General features: G+C 42.2%; 1 protein-coding gene and 1 long non-coding RNA gene across 4 annotated transcripts in view; one reads left to right on the top strand and one right to left on the bottom strand.

The window, feature by feature from the left end:
- NEURL1 (neuralized E3 ubiquitin protein ligase 1) overlaps positions 1 to 4,549 on the top strand; it is a 372,529-nt gene extending 367,980 nt beyond the window's left edge. For all 3 annotated transcript variants that reach the window (XM_068257347.1, XM_068257348.1, XM_068257349.1), the window contains exons 5-6: positions 331 to 468; positions 3,163 to 4,549. In XM_068257347.1, coding sequence (XP_068113448.1) covers positions 331 to 468; positions 3,163 to 3,404 — 380 coding nt within the window. In that variant the 3' untranslated portion in view covers positions 3,405 to 4,549. The remainder of the gene's footprint in view (positions 1 to 330; positions 469 to 3,162) is intronic.
- Positions 1 to 17,305, bottom strand: part of LOC137535508 (uncharacterized) — an 89,834-nt gene extending 72,529 nt beyond the window's left edge. The window contains exons 1-4 of the long non-coding RNA XR_011024405.1: positions 17,238 to 17,305; positions 15,951 to 16,003; positions 10,639 to 10,710; positions 3,458 to 3,545 (exon numbers count right to left, since the gene is read on the bottom strand). This is a non-coding gene — a long non-coding RNA (uncharacterized lncRNA). The remainder of the gene's footprint in view (positions 1 to 3,457; positions 3,546 to 10,638; positions 10,711 to 15,950; positions 16,004 to 17,237) is intronic.
- Between the last annotated feature and the right edge of the window lie 505 nt (positions 17,306 to 17,810).

The raw sequence follows: 17,810 nt of genomic DNA, 5'->3' as shown, positions 1-17,810 counted from the left end.
GATTTTGTTGCAGTTTTGTTTGCAGCTTGAAATTGGGCCAATTGAAAAACAGTGTCTGTCTGTTTTGATTGATGTCAGTCGGCATACACATTTGAATCAACGTATAGAACATCTCTATATTTAACTCACTTGGCTCCACTCAAAACCAAATATAGCAATAATACAGAGGTTTTATTTAGTTGTTTTTGTAGGTCTTGGGACCTACAAGCCTGACTGGTAACTGGCATATCCCAGAGTAATTCCATTTACAGAATGTTTGTATTACAGAAAGCATAAAATGAGAAATGGCATGAAAATCTAGAGTAAAAGAGGACCTTCCTTATTTTTCAGGCTCCACAATATCATCTGACTTATCCACACCCAGCTCTCCTACATCCGCTCCAAACAGCCCAACAGCCCTGTGCAGCGGGAGCTCCGACCCTGTGCTGAACACCTGTGTGTCAGGGCACCTCTGTAATTCCATCAGTGGTGAGTACGCATCAGTGTGTCTGTGAGAGGATGTACACTAATACAGGGACAACAGGTAAAGATGACAAAAAGACGTCCCAATACAATGTGTACATTATTAAACTAAGATATTGTTGTATTTAGGGATGGTCAATGAGACACAAATCATTTCAAGTTGATGTGACAGTGTGCAAATATTGTCTGCAGCTTGAAAATGAACCAATCAAATCCTTCTGAGGTAAAATTTGATTGGTCAATTTTCATTTACATTACATTACATTTGCGTACAAAATTGCATATTCCTGCATCAGCTCGAAATTATTTGCATCTCATTGACCATCCCTAGTTGTATCTTTGATGATCTACCAGCTCTTGTATTTTCCTGTACAAACTACTTAAAAAAAAAAATAGAATGTTTGTACGTGCTGTTTTGATATGAAGGTTATTACCCACTGAAGATTTCTCCTGCTCTTGCAATCACACAAGTGCTTAGTGCCGCAATCGTTAGGGCAATTATTGGTATGATTTGTCTGGCATTTAAAAGTGCTGGGCAATCTACTGCAGGCGATCCAGTGGAAATTAAGTTTTAGCAACACTGCCTTACAGATCATAAGTGCTTCTCTATGGCCAAATATCACTGGCAATCCCAAAGCGCAGCTGAAAGCGCTCCAGTGGGCCTAGGGTTTACTGTACTTCTTCCATTACCAAGGGATGGGCAAAACTACAAACTTACATGACCCATCTAGCAGCTTCCAGTCACTGCTATGGATCATGGGACGACCTGTCCTGTGCCCCTCAGACCGCATCATACGCTCATGTAGACTTAACCCTTTAGCAGCAAATTTATTTAGAGGATTGCAAGTGCTCTAGACCAATTAAGTTTAGCACATTCAGTGGCGTAGCTATGGAGCTGTGGGCCCCGATGCAAGTTTTACAATGGGGCCCATAACAATTGATACGGCGCACCAAAACCTGCCAATGGCAACTACAGTGTCAGAGGAGCAAGAAGGGGGTGGGGAACAGTTTGTTAATGATTAGCACTATTCAAAGTATCTATAGAAGTGATTATTATGTGCACAGGACCAATAGAGAGCGAATACTGGAGTTGAGGGAGGGTCCTTCGGGGCCCCTCTGGCCCAAGGGCCCTGATGCGGTCGCTACCTCTGCACCCCCTATTGCTACGCCCCTGAGCACATTTGTTTTTAGTTCTTATTTGTTACATTTCCTTTGCTTCTAATTAGCACTGCTGTAATGTGTAGTTATGGCCACTTCATACTAGGGGGCAGTGTGAGACAGTAACAGTAAATTTTTGCTAGTAGAGAGAGATCAAAGCATTCCTACAATTTACAGCACAGCAAGTTCAGACAAATGAGGTCATAAGCCGTGCACTTATCTTAAACGAGATAACTCTATTGAAGCTGCCAATGGGTTAAGCCTTGTACACAAGCTAGATGGTTCTCGGCCAAGGCAGCCAGTTGGTGCTGTCTCTGCCGAGAATTTAGCGTGTCTACAGCAGCCTCCGGTTCCCCTTGGGGACTCGGCAAGTGATCTTCCGAGGGGGATCAACTAGACAGTACATAGGCCGAGGGAAGTCTATTCTCAATTGCCCCATCATGTGCCAAGCCGTCAGCCCTCCTCCATAGCAACAAACCTAGAAATGTGCTTGTACAGCATCGGGCCCTGAAACTAGATGCTAGTACGATCTTTCACTCGATTTTAGCCCTTAATTGCGATCAATGAATTGCAACGGATTTTAAATGTGGTTAAATGGAATGTTTCCTTACCCAACAGTAATGCAGATGTACATATATCCTTGGCAAAAAGCAGAGAATTTACTGTCAATACACTGACAATGCAATGGCTGACAGGAAATGCCAGGGTAAATTTAAACGCTTTAGGAGGTGATTGCTGTACAGCTGCTATAGGGCTGCATAAGGATCCCTAGAAAATGTATTGCAAGTATTTTCTGTATAAGCAGTCGTAAAAAGAAGTAAAACGATCATAAATAGAATAGATTCCACTTATTGTTTTGTGCCAGTTTTTGCAAAGCTAATTCTTGTTGGACTTATTGGAAAAAATGGACCACATGTAAATCTTGCAAAACTGAAGGCGACGATTTTCTTCATCCCTGGGACTCTAAAATAATATAGCACCCATGTTTTTATTAAAGCAATCCTCTGCTTGCTGGGACCCTCTTCTTCTAGGAGGCTGCACACCCATCTGTGTACAAGTGCAGGCGCAAGTATGACACGTGACTGTGCAATAGCACGGAGCTGCATGTGCATGAAGGAAAACTCTATGCTCGAGCGGCTCCATGCCACTGCGCAGTGCAGCTGCGAGAACATATTCAACAAACCCTTGCTGAATTTGTTCGGAGGGTCCCAGTTTTGGATTGGTGAGGTCCAAGAGGATGGGGGAAGCCTCTGGACTACCCAGAGGCTTTCCACTACTTAAGTATTCCATTTAATTTCATCCAATTCAAGGTCCAATTTCAAGCTATATATTTTTGAATTATAAATTGTATAAAAAAATGTGTATCCTTTTGCATCAGTTCAGAATTATTTACATCTTAATGATCACCCATATTTATGATCTTATGTTTGAAAAGTCAAACACTGCCACCTAGAGACAAAACTCTGAACACATACTTGCTGAAAGTAAACCATATTTCAACAAAACTATTAAAAAACTATCATTTATTTGTTGTTCATCCAGGCACAGCTCCAAACTCTCCGGTGAGCATGCCCGAGTCACCCATCTCACCCTCTGCCTCAGGATCCTGGAACGATGAGTGTACCATCTGCTACGAGAACATGGTGGACACTGTCATCTACTCCTGCGGACATATGTGTCTGTGCTACACGTGCGGCCTAAAACTCAAGAAAATGAACAATGCTTGTTGTCCTATTTGCAGACGTCTCATCAAGGACATCATTAAAACCTACCGCAGCAGTTAGGGACAACTTCTGGAAGATCCTCAGTCTGACAATGACTTTTTCAGTTTACTTACACTCCAGAGTCTTTCAAAGATGTCCATAAGGAAGTCTAGGGCTCTTTATTGTGACCACAGAGGGCACTAGCGTTTCACCTCTGGAGATCTGGATACAAGGATTTTGAAAAACAAGATTTCAGGGAAGCATAGTCTTGTCAATCATCGGTTATTATGTTAACATTTAAATGCGATACTGATAGCTTGCATATTTTATACTATAATATACTGAATGAAGATCTGGAACTATCCCTTTGCAGCAAAGAAAATCATTAATGGAGAATATGAAGCAATACTTGCAAGAAAATTAAGCAAAATAAGGAAAAAAGAAATCCGGATTCCAGGAGTTTGTACAAAAAAAAGATACGCGACCGTTTCTTACTGTTGTAGTAGATACTTACAAATATTTGTATTGCGGTTTGTCAGCCGAAAGGTTTGAGCCACATGGTGGGTATGTCAGTGTTTCCCATCAAATTAGGACAAAAATATATGTACGTGTTGGTTGTTTACGCCATGTAGTGTGCTGGTCCAGCAGCATGTAGGAGCTACTGTGGTAGGATGAACTTAATCAATCTATGTTTGTTTCCAAGTCCACCCCCATCAGTCCCAAGGCTTAGAGGAGGTTCTGTAAGAAGTTGTTTATGCTTGGGTATGTGACTACAAACGAAGTGAAAATCAGTTCTTTTGATAAATCTGATCCTGTAATTATTTGTTTTATATAAGCAGAGTATACCGGTAATTGAATCTTGTATTTCCAATAATTTATTACTAGAAGTGCTTTTTTGGAGAACTTGTGCAACAGTCCTGATCGTAAAAAAAAACATGAATGTGGCGTTTTACAGTTAGCTGTATAAAAGTGGAAGTCTAGAAGATTTGTTTCCCTTTTACTATTTATGGATAGAGTTTTACAAAGGATAAAACATTTTTATTTCCATTTATATCCCTATTGGGGAGAGTTCACTTCCTGTCCAAAAGATGATAGGAACGTAGAAGAAATCTCCTCAACGAAAAGAAAAATACTTATCACCAAAAATGGATATGCTCCGGGTAGAATTAACACATGCTGTTGTTATGGTAATAACCTTAAAGGACTTACGAGGCCTAAATCTAAAAAAAAAAGTTAAAAAAGTTAAGTACCTGCATCTCTTTCAAACACACGGAGGGCGCCATCCGCGCCCTCCGAGTCGTTCCGCCAGGTCCCCGCCGCTCAATAGCCCCCACAGCCGGTCACGACCCCACGGCCGGGTCGAGCTGTCCTGCCTCTGCCATTATGCCCGCCGGAGCTGGCCGCGGCTGCGCAGCTCTAGGGCCAACCCCCCGATCCACGCTACTGTTGGGTGGTTGGCCTTAGAGCTGCGCAGCCGCACCCGCGGCTGGCTCCGGCGGCCATATTGGCAGAGGCAGGACAACCCGACCCGGCCGTGCTGTCGTGACCGGCCGGGGGGCTATTGAGCGGCGGGGACCTGGCGGAACGACTCGGAGGGCGTGGATGACATCCTCCGTGTGTTTGAAAGAGATGCAGGTACTTAACTTTTCAACTTTTTTTTTTAGATTTAGGCCTCGTAAGTCCTTTAAGGGCTGGTTCAGACGGACGCTTGCAGAGTGTTTACTGCCAGCGTTCGGGACTTGACGTTAAACGCTCCCATTCAAGTGAATGGGAGCGTTTGTACCAAGCTTTTACGCGCGTTTGCACGAACGCGGCGTTTGGGTCCCGATTTTTCACTGGCGTTCAAGGAGCCCCTGGAAGCTACATGTTGCTTCCAGGGGCGGTTAACCGCGACGGGTAATGTCCCCCTAGGGGAAGAAAAAACGCAACCGCATCCGAACGCTGCTGAAAGCCCGAACGCATTGCTGCTGCGACGCCAACGAACGTGACGCCTCCAAACGTCCGTCTGAACCAGCCCTAAAGCTCAAATGCAGGTCTCACCCCCATCAGATGATGAAAGGTTGTCAGACTCTAAGGAGGTGTGGCCTCATTTATATTCACTGTTCTATCTTCATTCCTATGTGACTAAAGGCGTCAGTTGTTGAGAATGTAAACTGGTGGTGTAGGTATTTTTCCTTTGTTTTGATTTGCAAAAACTACAGAACTTTTACAACACTCATTATGCTTAATTTATTTTAAATACCGTTCTATTAAATGCATATTGAAAAAAAAAAACATCTCTGCTTGATCTGAGGATTTTAATTTTTTTAGTTCCATATTCTGCCCTAGATGGAACGGGTACAAGGGCAAGAAGTGGTAGAGTATCTAAATCTTTTCCACCGTAACACCGTTAACCAGGAGTAAAATATTTGGCTTTAAAATGAAATTCCACTTTTGTTGCAAATAGCTGTGACATATCCGTGCTGCACACATGATTTTCAAATTTTTTGTTAATCAAAACTTTCTTTCTGCATGAATTGTTTTATGGCTGTAAAGGTCTCCAATTTGAGAACTGCCCCGTAACCCCTCTCTTCCTGCATGAGCAATTAGCTGCACAGAAAAACAAGCATTGTAACGCTGAGCACCCGGAGGCATCAAATCAATGCAACAAACTCTGAACCACCCATCTGGCATCTTATTTTGATAAGCCTTTGGATGCATTTTCCACTACACAGTAAAAATAAAGGTAAGGAAGATGCAGTAGTAATTGCCAAAATTCTTGTAATGTATTGAGTTCAGTGGAGGGGATTGACTGTTTCCTCTCTAACGTCAGTGGAATATCATTTTAAACATTTTTGATAAACTGAATTGTTAAGCTACGTACACACATTTCGGGCCTTATTGGCTGAGAGTATAATGTGAGTACAGGTGTCCCCTGAGGTACCTTAAAGATCTAAAACGCCATATACCAAAGGGGGACGTCTATACGGGCTCAATCCAGATGGGCGACCCAAACAGTGCGTGTGTACGCACCTTAACCTCCCTGGCGGTATGGACAAGCCTCACTCATCCAGGGAAAAATTGCTTAAAATGTATTAGGCTCGTTAGGCTCGTCCAGGAGTTCTAAGGCCGGGTTCACATTAGGACGCATCCGCCCGTACGCTTGCGTTCCGATCTGTGAGCGGAGCGGCAACGCAAGGTCCCGACATGTCGGGAACGTCTGCTCCGATTACACATGAAGCAGGGAACAGAACCTAGCGGAACGTAGCAATGTGAACTTTCCCATAGGGAAAGCAGCGCTGCGGCTGCTGCGGTTCCGCCCATCGGAGCCGAACGTAGGCTGAAAACAGCCTAATGTGAACCGAGCCTAAGGCAGGATTTCATTTTTCACATGCAATTTTCGCATAAAACAATCTGAATTTTTATATGCTCTGGAAACCTTCATGTGAAAATTTGCACACCAACACAAAATATCAATGCAAAAAAAAAACTGCATGTGAAAAACTGCACATTTTCTGCCAAAACGCTGAAGAGTGGGGAAACTGTAGCCTGGCAGAAAGGGAAAATTAAATGTATTCTTTAACATTTTGGGGTTTGTGTGAAACTCTTATTGTACTTAATAAGTTACAGGCTAAAAGTTCATGAAAATTTATTGAATCACTTTTTGCATAGAAATCTCGCAGAAATTGAATGCCGGTTGCGGTCTTGGTCAAGGTTTTTAAGAAAAGTGGAGATAAAAGGATCCTGGGTATAATGTACGAATATTGGTGGAGTCACACACAGCTAACCAAATCCTGTCATTGGCCTGTTGCAGGGTAAAGCAGTAGAGTTTCTGCTGTGTGATTTACTGTCCCAAATTTTTTTACACATGAAGTAAACTAAGGAAGATCCTACTATACTCAGGTAGAACATGTAACCTTTTCATGAAATTCAAGGTATATTTTCATTTCCTCAGATCAAAAACTAACCAGGAGCATCTCAACAATCACTCGAGTTGGTGGTCATACAGTGGGCCATTTTGAAAAAAATACAATTATTTTTATTGAATCTGCCAGTCATTTACGGACCTCTTGCCAATCAATCAGTTTATTAACCAAGAGAGTCATGAGTAGATTTTCCAGTATGTTTTTCTCAAGATGCTAGTAGGGGGATCAACAGCTGGTAGCAATAAGCAGTACAAAGCTAGCAGGAAAGTAGTGTATGGACTTTCTATCAAATTTCTGCAGAAATGTCACTGAGATTGGGTATTGCAGGGTGCGGTATCAATGGCTGCTTTCCAGCTGATTTTCAGCTGGAAGTACTTGATCATTTTCCTAATTGGAATACTATCAACCATTATGTATGCCTAGCGTTAGAGCCTTTATATTTTATAATATATTTTATTCCCCATGTCATTCGTTCATGATGTTGATCCACAATCAGCCTTCACATTGTAGTAAAGATGATTATCTTTACCACTGGCAGACAAGGAAAAAACTAGACAGCACCAACTTTCATTATCTATAACCACACCCCCTTACAATGTGATGGGCTAAAAGGTTGTTTTTTTTATTGATATATGTATGAACAGAGCGAGATACTACTTGCTTGGCAGTTGAGAACAGCTGTTATTTCCCACATGCAACAAGGTTCACAGAAAGGACACTGCCATGACATCACACTGTTCTGATAATCTAGTTGAGAAAAGGTAAAGATTTCTCCTGGGAAAGAGGGGTATCAGCTACTTATTGGAATGAAGGACAATCCTTGGTTAAAGTTAATCCCCCACTATGGGTCCTAACCTTAACCCCCAAGCTAATGGCCGCTATGCGAGCTGCACTATTTAGCGGGCACCCAAATTTGTTGTGCTATTTTTAGCTGTTCTGTCATATTCATGCTTAGCTCCCAAAATGGCTGCCTGCACACATTGCAGGTAAAATGAAGCTATATGATAGTCATTACTGCATTGTGTTTTCCATTGCAAGACATATTTCCTATGTCAACATCCCACACAGTTTTGCAAATAGCAGTTTTCCACATAGACAAGGCTGATTTTTAGGGAGTGTGAGCGCACGTTACATAAACTAATCAGAGAATATTGAGAAATGTGAAGAGTTTGTTATAAATACAGCATCCCCTCAGATTCCAGCTGCCATTTTGTAGCCAGCTCTAGAGGAAGGACAGCTGGAGGATTTTTCTTTATTTCTCATTTCTTTCATGCGAATCAGACTCAGTTGGGAGTTGGAGTTTACCACCTAATGGTTTTTATGTGCTTATTCAAAATTACAGACTATTGTAGCAATTTAGTTCCCATCATGTGCTGTTTTCCTGAACTCACTCTAAACATTGGGTGATGTGGTGCACTGTGATTTTCAGTTCCTTTCTGTAATCCCATGGAAGTGACGCAGCAACATGTGTTGCCTTAAGATAGAGAGTCAGGAAAGCTGCATGCAAAGCAATGATATTACAACTCTCCTGGTAATCCAGCAATCATGAAATACGTCAGTGGTAATCCTCTGCATTCAGGGCTCCAGCTTTTCTAGGATGATTTAACTGCTACATTCATCAAGTTGTTATTGAAAGTATCTCCATCAAATGCTTCCAGTTTGTAAGATTTTTTAGTTTTGTTTTGTAAAGGTTTTTTGCCAATCCCCTTGAGTGAAATTATTACTGTAATCCGTTCTATGCTTCTTTTCATCAGCGCATGCTTTAAGCCCTCAGACATTATAAGCACAGATTGTTTTAAATCAAATTATCTCTGAATTCTCTCTATTAGAGCAGTTAATCTGTGAAGTGTACCTGTAACATTTAAAAAACAAAAGTTAGATACTTCATTGGGGGAAGCCTCCGGACCATCCTGGTCTCTCTATGCCCCTCCTGTGCTGTGCTGGGATCCTCTGAATAACCTTCTACAATAAAGTTGAAGAGTGCTCATGACCACGCCCCCTTAATGTATGGGCGTGGCCGCACTGCACAAGTGTAAAGCACGACCTCCGTCTGTACAACTTTTTTCCTCTGTACACGAGTGGCTGTTCAGTGCCGCCATGCTCATACACTGAGATGAGTGTGGTTGCAAAGATAAGGAGGGTATTGGGCAGTAGTGGAGGGATCATGGAGGATCGGGGAAGCCTCCGGATCAAGAGGCTTCCCCCTACTAATGAAGGGTACTTGCCAGGGGCGTAGCAATAGGGGGTGCAGAGGTAGCGACCGCATCGGGGCCCTTGGGCCAGAGGGGCCCCGAAGGGCTCTCCCTCAACTACATTATTAGCTCTCTATTGGTCCTGTGCTCATAATAATCACTTCTATAGATACTTTGAATAGTGGTAATCACTAACACACTGTTCCCCATTCCCTTCTTGCACCTCTGACACTGTAGTTGCCATTGGCAGGTTTTGGTGCGCCGTATCAATTGTTATGTATAGAGAGCTTGGGGGGGCCCCAATGTAAGACTTGCATCGGGGCCCACAGCTCCTTAGCTACGCCACTGGTACTTGCAGACCTAACAATGATAAGCAGCTTCTTTATGACAAAGCCCAGCCATTCTGCTGTCTTATAAAAATAGCATTGTTGTCCTTGAGAGCTATAAATCAAGGAATCGGTTTATCAGGTTATTTCCTGTGATTGATAAATTGTGTCCAGTGTCGAAAATAGATCAAAAGTACTTCTGTGCAGGTTTGTTGGATGGTTGTTGTTTTTTTTTTTTTTTTGAACAATAACAATAATTAGACCATCTTTGTATATGTGGCCACCTTCAGCAAATCATTCACGCAAGTCCTGCCGACTAATGATCAACATCACTATTTGTCACAAAAGCACTTTAGTGATTTTTTTTTTCCCAAAGAAAGTGAAAAAATCCCAATACTTGACTTTGCAATAATGTATCCATCCAATATAGTATCCATGACCTCTCCCACTACTCTCTAGCAGTGTGCAGTACACAGCTCCCCTTGTGGCCAGGCACTTCTCCACATGCATGTCTATTCGTGGGAGCACTGCCTGTACAGAAAGTATGGAGCCATATCATTATGCCACACCCCCAAGGCCTGGAAGTATGTGCAGTGAGCTTTATGCTTGGCTTCAGCTCTGGGGAAGCAGAGGGGAAGGGAAGTACTGAAGCTCCTCCCAACGAGGACCCAGAAATGATGCATGTGCACAGAGGTGCCTGGCTTCAGGGTAGGCTGGACACCATCCGTTGCTGAGGCGCTGGCCTGGGATAGCATTCACCATGCTAAATGGACACATTTGGTGGAAGGCTTTTCTTATTAAAGGTGTCATATCACTATACTATTTTTTGTTGCCCTTGGCCTTGAGTATGACAATAGGCGGTACCGTAAATCCGTGCCTTGCGTGTACTTACGCTGCAGATCCGTCCTTATGTCTTGGGGAGATTGAAACTCTCTAAAATTCCAGTTTAAAACGAGGGATGTTTCTAGAAACAATAAAATGTGGATTACTATTGTAGTTTTAAATATTTTTTATGTATGTTTTATACGCATTTTAATAAGATTTGTTCACCAGATGTTTTATGGGGTGTACGTTTTTTCCAAAATTACCAACCGACCTTGAGCTGCCTTATTTCATTATGGGGTTATTTTATCAACAGAAGTGTAAAACAAAGTGGTACAGTTACCCAGGGCAGCCAGTTCAAATCCTCACTTTCCTGAATATCAGTCCCTTCTGATAAATTAGGGTTCCATTGTCACTTCATTATAGTAATGCAGAGCATAAATCGTATGTTAAAGTGGTCTGAAAGTTAGCATTTCTACTTAGCTTTAAAATATTCCTTACAACTTTAAAGCTACTATTCCAGAAAAAAAATTCTAGAAGAACTTCACAAAACAAAGCACTTTCTCCTGCTATTCAGCTTCAAATCTGCATCCGTACTGAAGTTAACAGTATCTTTTTTACTTGTTAAACACAAATGTATCGACACTGGAATGTAAACAAACACTCTCTGAAAAGCTGTCTCTGCTTCAGGCACACACAGTGTTCAGAATAGCTTATTAGAAGATTTTAATATATCATAAAAAGCAGTTCTAATACAAAAAGAATAGAATGCAATTCCAGCTTTCAGGGCAAGAAAATCTTGTAATTTGTAAACAGACAATATTACGAGTGCACAAAAGCAAATATGATAACTGTATGAGTAATAAAAAGTAGGAAAACCCATTTTTATTGAATGTTATGTCAGAGTTTCAGACCACTTTAAAGCATTACTCTTCTACCAACAAACTGCCCGCCATGCACAAGCTGATCATTTATTTATTCAATCCTTAGTACCCATTGCCTAGCCATACACTTAAAGAGTAACTGTTAGCCCCCAAATTGAAATTTAAATCTGTATTGCAATGTTTTATTTAGTATTTCAGTGAACCAAAAAGCCAATGCAGAACTTTAAAATCAATCTAATTTTTTTACAATGTAACCTTTTTCCCCGCTCCGGACGCAAAGCCGCATATCTGATACTGCTTAGCATGCAGAGCATGCCTATGTCTACCCGACCCCCCCTCTTCCCACCAGGACCAGGTGCCAATATATTCTCCCCAACAAACAGCTGACCGCTCTGACACGGAGACAGAGCGGCAGCACTTCCAGCGCCGCCACCACAGAGCAGCCGCCGCCGTGCATCTCTCACATGTGATTCTCTCACATGTGACTCGGCGGCGGCTGCTCTGCGGTGACGGTGCTGGAAGTGCTGCCGCTCTGTCTCCATGTCAGAGCGGTCAGCTGTTTGTTGGGGAGAATATATTGGCACCTGGTCCTGGTGGGGAGAGGGGGGGTCGGGTAGACATAGGCATGCTCTGCATGCTAAGCAGTATCAGATATGCGGCTTTGCGTCCGGAGCGGGGAAAAAGGTTACATTGTAAAAAAATTAGATTGATTTTAAAGTTCTGCATTGGCTTTTTGGTTCACTGAAATACTAAATAAAACATTGCAATACAGATTTAAATTTCAATTTGGGGGCTAACAGTTACTCTTTAATGTCTTTTGACAGAAAGCTGTACAGCCATTCACTGAAATGCAGGTAATTTCAGCAGATATGACAGCACCGGCCTAGGAATTATTTAGTTTTTCAAGTACTGTATTAACATTTCTTTAAATTGATCTGTTACGGTAAAGGAACAATGAGGCGTATTCACTAGTATTCACTAATACTCTGTGTATTCTGAATGTGACTACATTTCATGCCCTGTCCCTTTGGACTGCCTGGGACTAGTGATGAGCAAATTCTCCTCAGAATCCTCCAGAGAGGGAAGATGCAATTAATTTTTCCTTGCATTCAAATTTTATGTAAATGCTATGCAGCTTGAACCTGGGCCAATAAAGATTTACAGGAAGTTATTCTGATTGGTCCATTGTGAATAAACCATATAATTTACATGTAATTTGAATGTACGGAGAAATGATTTGTATAATTTTTCATTGATCATTCCTAATTGTCACACACAATGAAGTAGAATAAAATTTTAATCAGTACATATTTCTTTTGGTTTCCTACTCTTTTCAAAACCAACCACTCTACTGTTTCCCAATAGCGATGGTCATGTCTAGGAGAACTGATGGAGAAGCAAGGGATCTGTATTGTCTGGTGATAGATGTCACATATCACATAAGTCTATGATGTGATCACAGCAAATTACAGCTGATCAAACAAATCACGTTTCTCCTAGACATGACCATCACTATTTCCCAGACACCACAGGGATGAACTTTGTTTACATATTATTAAGCCTGATAAGTTCCTTTCAGCACAACCATGCTCCTGCTTTCTCTTAAAGAGACTCTGTAACAAAATGTTCAGCCTTATTTCTTCTAGCCTATAAATTCCTATACATGTTCTAATGTGGTCTGGATTACTGCAGCCTTTTCTAGTTGCACTGTCTCTCTAATATATCTAATCTTCTTTTCTTTATCAAGCTTTGTCGACCCAGGGAGGAAGGAGCTGCCTCTGCTGTGATAGGGACAAGTTATGCACGCCCCCTTCAGGCTCTGTGTGTGTGCTTTGTTTATTCGTCCCTGCTCTAAATTTCAGCTTGTCTGTGAAGTTTGTGAGGCTGAGGGGGGAGGGAGCTGCTGCCTGTCACATGCTGAGAAACTGTGACTAATCCCAGATTGGAGTGCAGATAATTCACTATTTAATAAAAACTTGTAGTATACTGTAACATGAGAGATACACACACACACACACACACACACACACACATCACTTCCTGGTTAGCGGACATGGTTTTTTGTTTGTAAACACTGCCTAAAACTGGCGATTAAAAGCCAGGATCGCGGCGGAAACGGCAAATAGGGATCCAGGAGATCAGTGACTCAATTGGTATATTTTTTTATTGTACAAACCGGACAGTACAGATTCTCTTTAAAGCAGGCATGTCTGAAGTCTGAGCTGGGGGCCTAATGCGGCCCGCCAAGCCTTTTCTGGTGGCCCCCAAAGCTCTCTACAGTTATTAATTCCGTGCGGCCCGCAGCCCGTCTTGTGTTGCCGCTATGCCTCCCCCTTTGCTTGTCTGTTGGTTATCAGCCACCACTGTAGCAGTAGCAGCCAATGATTAGCAGCTGTCTCTGTGTTAACTGCACACTGTATATGGGTTATTTCTTGCGGAAATGTTTTATTTGTCAAAATGTGACAGGCATAGTGTACCTAATGACAATTTTGCTAGTTTGGCCCCCTAGCACTCGCAAGAACGGCGATATGGCCTTTGGCCTAAAAAGTTTGGACACTTCGGTCTTAATGGGTCTGTTAGGGAAAACAAATGAGAGTAATTAGAACGAATTTAGAAAAGAAATGTCTGTTTCTGTGCGACACCCTCTAATCATCAGTTACATTAGTAGATTATTAAGCCTGCACTTTAGCAAAATTTATTTTAGCCCACCATGTGTGACAAGTGACAATTCTTTCAGTTAGTGCAGCTGCCAGTTAATTTATGCTTGTCGTTTGGCTTTGATTTGCCGACTACCACTGCTTCTTCCCGGGTGATAGAGATTTGATCTCCACTCATCCTTGCCTGGTACTGTCTGGTAAAACCAATTTGGTAGAGCAAACCTGCTACAAGAATTGAAGCTTCCCAGTTTTTGCCGGGGTGGTTTGACTAGGATTTCCCAGATGAAGTTTGGATATAGAATAGTTGATGTTTCTCACATGTGAAAAGCAGTCATTTACAGGAATAGTAGAAAGCATAGCACTGCAGAAAGATCTCTTCATTTCCATCTTCTGCACAGTCATATTGTTAATAGTGTGTGAGGTAATACAAGGTCTGTGCGTGAGAATGTGACATTTCAGGACTTTTAGAAATTAGATGATTGACAGATACAATTATTTTGCAAGATGAGTGAGATATAAATGTACATGTAATGTAATTTCCACCCTGTGCTAGCACTTGGCTAACCTATTCTAAGATTGCCATCATTTCTGTTGTTTTTCTCCCCATGTTTGCTCCTGCAGACGACTGTACATGTACACAGGGGCCCACCCACACATGTGCAGGAGGGGCTTTCCACACCAGTACAGAGCTAGCTCCACTACTGCCTCACTACATGCATTACAATTCTCAATCAGCAGTGAATAAAGTCACAGCAGATTATGCTAGGCCCACAAAACCTGCCAGAAAGTCTGTTATTAGGGGTCCAAAATGTGATTTTTTGTTGTGCTTTGCTGCACCTCAATCAGCTGTTCTATGCAAGGAACACGCATGTGACCAGTATTCTGTACATTTCAGCCAATAAGGTCTGCAAACACATACAGTAAGTAAATATATTTTTATTGGGCCTTCTAGTTGTATCCCTTACATGAGCAGCAGTGCCTCTTACTCCATATGCACCCTCCTTTTCCATGCATACCATCCATGTACAGCAGACTCTCTCTTTCTTTGGGCAGCAGTACCCCTATCTCTATGTGTTGCTCTCAGCAGCAACCTCTCTTCCATGTCCAGCCTGCACAAATGCTGCAGCTGTCTAAGGACTGGGCCTTTTTGTGGTTTTTCCAGAAATCAGGCCCTGCCTTGCAGCACAGAATGTGGAGGTTATGGCTTGGCATAGCTAAACAAGGAGTTGCCCCTCTGAAGTGCCAAGGCTGGTGTATGTAATAACAATTTTCTATACCCATCCCTTACCATAAACAAATGTTCTTCTTTTGACTGTAACAGGTATGGGAACTGGCCACAGCTGCAATACCATAATGTAAATTTGCATTTGTGGCCTTTAGACGTTTCACAATCCTAAGCCTTTTAGTATTTCCCTCCTGGTTTGGTTGTTTTGTATATTAATCTATTAAAACTGTGTCATCAGCTACGGGCTTAGGGGACCTGTGTAGGAAGACAAGGTGCTGTTTGGTGTCGGTGTTTGGTGCTAGTGCAATGATAGAATGACATAGAAGTATAAGCAATGTGAAATGAAGTACATGTCATTTGTATACCTTGTAACTTGTTAGCAATGTATAGAATTTAGTTTGAATATATTTTTTGGATTTAAAGCAATCATCTCAGAGATGACCATTTTGGGGCTTGAGTTGTCATTCAGCAAACTACAGCCTATTATTTGATTAGCAGTATATGGGCTTTGTGCCTCATGTCTCGCCAAACACTAGTTTGTGTTAAGTTACTTTTGGTCCAGCCACAAGTATTCCGCATGAGGGGTGTTGGTAACAGGGATACGAGTAATACTTACATTTCCTGATGAAAGGCTTCATAAATGAGACTTCAGTGCTCTGGAAAGGATGTCTGGGAAAAGAGAGAAAATCAGTGAGATATTTATTCTGTGAATATAATTGCTCAATGTGCGCAAACGTACCAATATTTAAAGTGAAACTCCACTATTGCTGAAAAAAAAACACCTCAAATTCAGGTCTATAGATTGCATTAATAGCAATACTTATTTTACTTTAGTAATATGTAAAACACCATTATTTAACACGGTTCCTAACCAGGATTGTGGAATGGGAGTGTCCCAGCTTGCTTAAGGTACATACACACGCCTGATTTTTTTCAAACGACCGGTTGTTTGGATGTCTGAACGCCAAGCGGATCCGTCAAAACCAGTCTTATCAGCTGAACGACCGTTTGTACACACGCTCGATTTGACGTCCAAACGACTGGTCCATCAGACGTCCAAACGGACACAGAGGAGATGGAAGACAGCGGCAAAGATAAGCCCAGTGACTGGGACTGCAGGAGTGGTAGCTAAAGTAATTTCTCTCCTGACTGCTGTGCTGCATTACTCTGCACATTGCGTGGGATGAATGGGCAGCTGCCAAGAGAGACTGGCAGGAGGGGGATAGATGGGACGGACGGGGAAGACGTTTTACTGCGCACTCTGCAGTGGGGGACACCAGTGGCTGCAGATCAGATGGGGGTGGTAGGGGAATGCTCTGCTATGCACACTGCATTGTAATTACACCAGTGGCTGAGGAAGATGCAGGGGCGATAGGGACCACAGTGACAGGGGGCACTACAGGGAACTAGTGAGTCTGGATGAAGGCCATTTTAACTTATAGTTGACCTAATCATGTTTACCTGTACTGTCAGGTGGAAATGGCATGGGTGGATTGATTTATACTCTCAAACTGGTTACTTTTAGAGTAGATCTGGTACTCAATAGATTATAAAGGCAAGCTTTTGGTACAGCTCAAGTCTTTTCATCAGGTATTATTTAGCATTTGGTCAAGAGGCAAAAGTGAATGTAACCAGGAATACTGCAATCCCCTGAGGTCCCAGCCACATGTGCTCCTGGCCTGTGAATATAGCACTCAGGCAGTGCTGGACATGTTCTTTGTTGCACTCAGTATCAGTCAATCAGGACTCAGCTATTCATTATTTTTCTATTTCTGAGTCCCAAATCATAGAAACAGTGTATAATTAGAATCACTGCAGTGCAAAGATTCTTTGGTGCATCTCTCGTTGAACATATTTGTACCTAATCAGCCCGGAGCCGACTGTGTTTAAATATTAGTCTTACCGCGTTGTAACATCTGGTCCTACTTGTATTCCAGCATTTCATTAATGCAGAGATGAGGAAGCAATCCTATATGGAAACAAAATTCTGAATGAGAAAAAAATCATCACACTGCACAATCAAATCAAGGCATGGCATATGCATCCCTTGCCAAACGCCGAGTTTATTTTTACAGGGTGATGTATTGACGTGTACATTAAACTAAGATGTGACCGTTTCATGGAAGTGTGCTCTGTAGAGGCCGACAGTGAGTTGCTTGTTTGTAGCCCTACATTCTCTAAACTAGCACAGAATTCCATCCAGAGGTCTGTCAGTGACCGACTCCTGGCCTCATCAGGTTTCTGGATGGGATGGTACTGCATCAGGAAATCCTGCCATAATTATGTTGTAAAGTATAAATCAGTAGTCTTGGTTGTTTGATTTCATGATGATACATCTGATCCAATGGCATTGCAGCAGGTGGCCACAATTGTCTGGTTGCCACTCCCCCCTTTCCCCAAGGAAGGCTCTTTTCAATTCTCTTTGTAACCCCACAGAATGCATTTGTCACTTCCATGGATCCTTCTGGGACTTAAA

This window comes from Hyperolius riggenbachi, chromosome 10 (genome assembly GCF_040937935.1).
Source record: "Hyperolius riggenbachi isolate aHypRig1 chromosome 10, aHypRig1.pri, whole genome shotgun sequence".
Taxonomy (NCBI): Eukaryota; Metazoa; Chordata; class Amphibia; order Anura; family Hyperoliidae; genus Hyperolius; species Hyperolius riggenbachi.
Note: the sequence above shows the minus strand (reverse complement) of the source record. Positions and strands in the feature narration are given on the sequence as shown.